This window comes from Octodon degus, unplaced genomic scaffold (genome assembly GCF_000260255.1).
Source record: "Octodon degus isolate 3935 unplaced genomic scaffold, OctDeg1.0 scaffold00077, whole genome shotgun sequence".
Lineage (NCBI taxonomy): Eukaryota > Metazoa > Chordata > Mammalia > Rodentia > Octodontidae > Octodon > Octodon degus.
In genome coordinates this window covers 9,709,095-9,714,902 of record NW_004524653.1, presented here as the reverse complement: position 1 = coordinate 9,714,902, position 5,808 = coordinate 9,709,095, and the positions used below count along the sequence as shown (strand labels likewise).

The 5,808-nt window shown below is 40.1% G+C and overlaps 1 protein-coding gene across 7 annotated transcripts in view; it reads left to right on the top strand.

Moving 5' to 3' along the window:
• Ncoa3 (nuclear receptor coactivator 3) overlaps window positions 1-5,808 on the top strand; it is a 132,626-nt gene that overhangs the window by 103,692 nt on the left and 23,126 nt on the right. For all 7 annotated transcript variants that reach the window (XM_023720756.1, XM_023720760.1, XM_023720759.1 and 4 more), the window contains 4 exons: window positions 1,722-1,862; window positions 2,826-2,973; window positions 3,894-4,285; window positions 4,448-5,316. In XM_023720756.1, coding sequence (XP_023576524.1) covers window positions 1,722-1,862; window positions 2,826-2,973; window positions 3,894-4,285; window positions 4,448-5,316 — 1,550 coding nt within the window. The remainder of the gene's footprint in view (window positions 1-1,721; window positions 1,863-2,825; window positions 2,974-3,893; window positions 4,286-4,447; window positions 5,317-5,808) is intronic.

Here is a 5,808-nt window from a genome sequence, read left to right as displayed (position 1 = left end):
TTTAACTGGCAATGTCAGAAATTATTGACCTGAGTCCCCCACAGCTAACATTTTTTTTTGCATCACCATTATAATGCTGATTTTAAACTTTATTGAGCTGATGATTTATCTCTCTCAGCTCAGTTCACATTAGTTCTTTGTCTCCAGTAGATCTTTCAGAACTACTTTGCACTGTGAATTCCTATGAGTTTGTTTAGTCCACTCTTTATTGTTTTCAGTATTTTTATTATTCTAAAGAGATGCTGAATGAATTGTTTCGCTGTGCCTTTCATACTGCGTAGTGTCACCTCATTGGCTACTTGTTTTCAGTCTTTCTGATTTCTTGGGTTGTGATGTCTGTCACTTTCAGGAGTTAAGTAGTTCTATTGGTGTTGAACATACCCTGTCTCCTGGATCTTAGTCCCGTATTTTTTAGTAAAACATGTGCAGAATGGGCAAATAATGATCACTGATTTTGACATCATGATGAGTTTCAATCATAGTCTGCCATTTAAAAAATATTTTTGTATTTTAGGGAAGGGTCTACAGGATGTTTAGGGTCTCACTACTAGATTGGACTCGTAGTGATCCACCTGTTTACAGGTGCGTTAATCTGCTGAGCTATTTGGCTGCCCCCAGTCTGCCATTTAAAAAAAAAAATCATTTATTTGGTACTGGGTCTTGCTGCACACCTGGGACTCATAGTGATCCTCCTGTCTCAGCTTCCCCAGCTCTGGAATTACAAGTGTGTGCCACCATGCCTGATTTAGGTGGTTGGGATGGCCTGCCCAAGGTTCTGGGCCTAGCATGGCGTGTGGTACCAGCATTGAAGCCCTGTTCTTGTGCTTGCCAGGCTGGCGCTTAGCCCACCAACCTATCTCCCTGGCCTATTCTGCCAGCTTTTTGTCATTGAAAGTATTTGTCCCAATCAAGATCCATGCCATGGCACTTGTTTGTACAATTTTCTTGTTGGGCTTCCTCAATAATAATTTTGAATTTTTTTTTAAACTGCAACTTCTTTGTTCTGCACACCAGCAAGCATCACTTAAAAAATTTGAAGTGTCCTGGAGAATTGCCATGCCTTCTTTAACCACTTCCCCTACCTTTACCAACTTAGAAACTCACTAGGTTTTGTGTCCAAGAATTTTTAATTTCTGTTTCAAGTCATAGATTGGGCTGATAGTTCCAGTTCTCTAGTCACTTGGTCATTTGGATGTCTAGACCATGAGACAATCTAGGTGTACCACCCTCAGTCACCTCATTAGAATTATGAAACAGGGTTTATTCTCTAGCGTGCGGTGCCAGCCCTACCCGTGGGGTGTGCTGAGATGGTGATTGAGGTTGGCTGTGGTGGTGCGCAGTTGTAATCCCAGCACTTGGGAGGCTGGAAACAGGAGGATCATTATGATTCTGATCTATGTAGTGAGATCCTATAGACTCTGTACTAAATACATTTAAAAAAATTATGAATCAGTAAAATATAAGCTCAGGGGAAAATTCTGTGGTTGGAAGTAGAAAAGACAGATAAATGTTTTATTATATATATACCCCAGTATCAAAAAATGTAGGTATAAGGGCATCCTGCAGGACTATGTCTTTAAGGAGAAAGATGCATAACAGGAATTTGGAGTAGATAAGGGAGAATAAAGATTTAATGTCTTTTATTTATTTTGTGTTAACCCATGCCTAGGCAGCACTAAATACTTTTGCGTGGCTTTTAAATATTTGTTTTCTGCTTCTAGGAAAGGTTGTCAATATAGATACAAATTCACTAAGATCCTCCATGAGACCTGGCTTTGAGGATATAATCCGAAGGTGTATTCAAAGATTTTTTAGTTTTAATGATGGGCAGTCATGGTCGCAGAAACGTCACTATCAAGAAGGTAAGGACATTTGGAGTTCATTGTGGATCTAGATGTTTCAATGTTGTGACGCACACATGACTGTAGGCATGGGAGGAGGGAAATCTTTTTTTTTTTTTTTTCCTGTTTGTAGCAGGGTGTGATTATGTAGTTTGGTTCTGTCTTGAACTCACTACAGATCCCAGGCTGTCCTTGAACTTGCAGAGATTCTCTTGGCTCAGTCTCCCGAGTGTTCTGATATACCTGCTGTATTCTTGCTTACTTTGTGTCTTTGCCTCTCTTTTCATGTGCTTTTACATGTTGGAAAATTATTCCTGAGCCTACTTACTTTGTTGTAATTTTGATGGAAGTCCAGTGTTTCATTGAAGTTTTTTTTTAAATTTATTTACGTGGGGGCTGGTGAGATGGCTCAGTGGTCTAAAGTACCTACTTAGAACAAGCTTAGCTAAAGCACAGGGACCACGGTTCAATCCCCCAGCACCACATGCCAGCCAGCCCCGCCCCCTGGTGGGCTGAGCTGGCGCCACACACACACGTAAATAAATTTATTATTATTTTTTTAAATTTTATTTATTTGTGTGTGTGTGTGTGTGTGTGTGTGTGTGGCCAGCTCAGCCCACCAGGGGGCGGGGCTGGCTGGCATGTGGTGCTGGGGGATTGAACAGCGGTCCCTGTGCTTTGCTAAGCTTGTTCTAAGTTGGTGCTTTAGACCACTGAGCCATCTCACCAGCCCTCATTGAAGTTTTTGAGGCAGGGTTCACCATGTAGTTCAGGCTGGCTTTGGACGTACTATGTAGCCCAGAGTGGTAGAAGTCTTCCTCCTTGAGCCTTTCAGAGTGCTGGCATTACAGGTATGTCCCTCCACTCCCAACAATGGATTCTAAAAAAAAATTCTGCCTGAGATATAATTCCTTGCTCTACTTCTGTGTACAAGTACTAATTTTACTATTGTGCATTCTAGTTATAGTGTGTTTCCCTTAACAGCTTATATTCATGGCCATTCAGAAACCCCAGTGTATCGATTTTCATTGGCTGATGGAACTATAGTGACTGCACAAACAAAAAGCAAACTCTTCCGGAACCCTGTAACTAATGATCGGCATGGTTTTGTTTCAACCCACTTTCTTCAAAGGTAACTATAGATTGAGGTGCATTGTGTGTTAAGTTTATTCTTACACTGTAAGAATAAAATTTGATGCCTTATGTAAAAAGAGAAAAAGGTAAGAAGCAAAAGAAATTGTTGGATTGGGTGATGCCAGTTTAGATTATTAGATTATTTTATGTATTTCTATTTGAAATGATTATTCCACTAAATAATTGCTCATGGGAAACCTAGAGGATGGGAAGTCTAGTAGATAACAGCGTGTAAAATCCGATTATCTTTTTTACCTTTTTTTTTTTTTTTGGGCGGGGAGGGTGAGTTTTGGCTTTTTTGTCACAGGGTTTCATTATATAGTCCAGGCTGACCCTGAGCTCTCTATGTAGGAGGCTGGCTTTAAACACTCAGTAACACTCCTGCCCCGGCCTCTAGAGTGCTGAGTCAGGTGTGCACCCCCACAACTGGCTTTTTATTTCTAAAGACACATTACATTACTTTTAGGGACTGAATTTAAAATTTGAACATAAAGCTGTAAGAATAAATGATAGTGTCTACTGATACTGCTAATGGCAACTAAACAACAGCTAGTCACCCATTAATTATTTTGAGCAATTTGCAGATATTTTCAGATTAACCACTAGATATTTGGTAACTCTACTAAAGCCTAAGATTCCACTAACATAGGTTGTTGGTCTTTGACAGTGCTGTGGCAGTATCACAATTTAGATTATTTGACTTACTGAAAAATACATTATTAGGTTAGTCATCAGATGTAATTTGGGAGTAGGTATTAGAATGACACATAAGTCATATTTCCTGAGCAGTTACTTCATCCTTCTCTTTTTCTCCCTCTTCCTTCCTTTTGCCTTTCTGTGTTTCCCCAAATACAATTCTGGGCTTTAATGTATTCCTGTAACTTTTTAGTCAAAATTTGTTGTTTTCTTTTTTTACAGAGAACAGAATGGATATAGACCAAACCCAAATCCTATAGGACAAGGCGTTAGACCTCCTGCAGCTGGATGCAACAGTTCGGTAGGCAGCATGAGCATGTCACCAAACCAAGGCTTACAGATGCTGAGCAGCAGGGCCTATGGCTTGGGAGACCCCAGCACCCCTGGGCAGCTGAGTGGAGCTAGGTATGGGGCTTCCAGTAACATTGCTTCACTGACGTCTGGGCCTGGCATGCAGTCACCATCTTCCTACCAAAACAACAACTATGGGCTCAACATGAGTAGCCCCCCCCAAGGCAGTCCTGGTCTTGCCTCCAATCAGCCGAATATTATGATATCACCTCGTAACCGTGGGAGTCCAAAGATGCCCTCACATCAGTTTTCTCCTGTTGCAGGTATTCATTTTAGTTTTTTTTTTTTTTTTTTTCCTGTAGTTTTCTTTCCTTAGCCCTGTAATTCTTATCCAGTTAATTAATTTTGAACTAGAAACTGAAGGAATGATGTTTGTTATAAGGTCTGATAGCCTAATTTTCTTCCTAATTTTTCTCTAAATCCAGGTGTACACTCTCCCATGGGATCTTCTGGCAATACAGGAAGCCATAGTTTTTCCAGCAGCTCTCTCAGTGCCCTGCAAGCCATTAGTGAGGGTGTGGGGACTTCTCTTTTATCTACCTTGTCTTCACCAGGACCCAAACTGGATAACTCCCCCAATATGAATATATCTCAACCAAATAAAGTGAACAGTCAGGATTCCAAGAGTCCCATAGGCTTGTACTGTGACCAGAATCCCGTGGAGAGTACAATGTGTCAGTCAAATAGCAGAGATCACCTCAATGACAAAGAAAGTAAAGAGAGCAACAGTGAAGGGTCAGAGAACCAGAAGGGTCCTTTAGAAAGCAAAGGTCATAAAAAATTACTGCAGTTACTCACCTGCTCTTCTGATGATCGAGGCCATTCCTCCTTGACTAACTCCCCCCTGGATTCAAGTTGTAAAGACTCTTCTGTTAGTGTCACTAGCCCCTCTGGAGTCTCCTCCTCAACATCTGGAGGCGTGTCCTCCACATCCAATATGCACGGGTCACTGTTGCAAGAGAAGCATCGGATTTTGCATAAATTGCTGCAGAATGGGAATTCACCAGCTGAAGTAGCTAAGATTACCGCAGAAGCCACTGGGAAAGACACCAGCAGTACAGTTGCTTGTGGTGAAGGAACTGTCAAGCAGGAGCAGCTGAGTCCTAAGAAGAAGGAGAATAATGCACTTCTTAGATACTTGCTGGACAGAGATGACCCTAGTGATACACTCTGTAAAGAATTACAGCCCCAAGTTGAAGGAATGGATAATAAAATGGGTCAGTGCAGCAGCTCCACCATTCCCAGCTCAACGCAAGAGAAGGAGCCTAAAATCAAAACTGAAACAAGTGAAGAGGTAATTGATTTTTCTCTTTTAAAGCTTATTTATTGTGTGTCTTTCTGTTTAGAAAGATAATGCTATATACACAAGATTTATTTTCTAATTGAAGGTATATTTAAGGGAAGGTAGTCGAGTTTTTCTTTGTAGTTCTTTTGGACATTAGTAAAGTATTATGCAGTTTGAAAGTAACAGCTGTATATCTTCTAAAATGTGCATAACTTGTTTAAGCAATTTGAAATATATGGGGGATGTATTGGAGAGAGCAGATTGGTTCATTATAGAAGTAAGCAGGAAAAAATTCAATTGAGTAATAGATACTTTTTATATTTTTAAAAATTGTACTAGTACACTCATAGAAGGTATGTGTAGAGGTAAACTTTTGTTAGCTAATGATCAATCTTCTGCTAGTGATTTTTATTTATTTTTATTTTTTAAATATTTATTTATTTATTTATTTATTTATTTATTTATTTAATGTGTGTGTGACCAGCTCAGCCCACCAGGGGG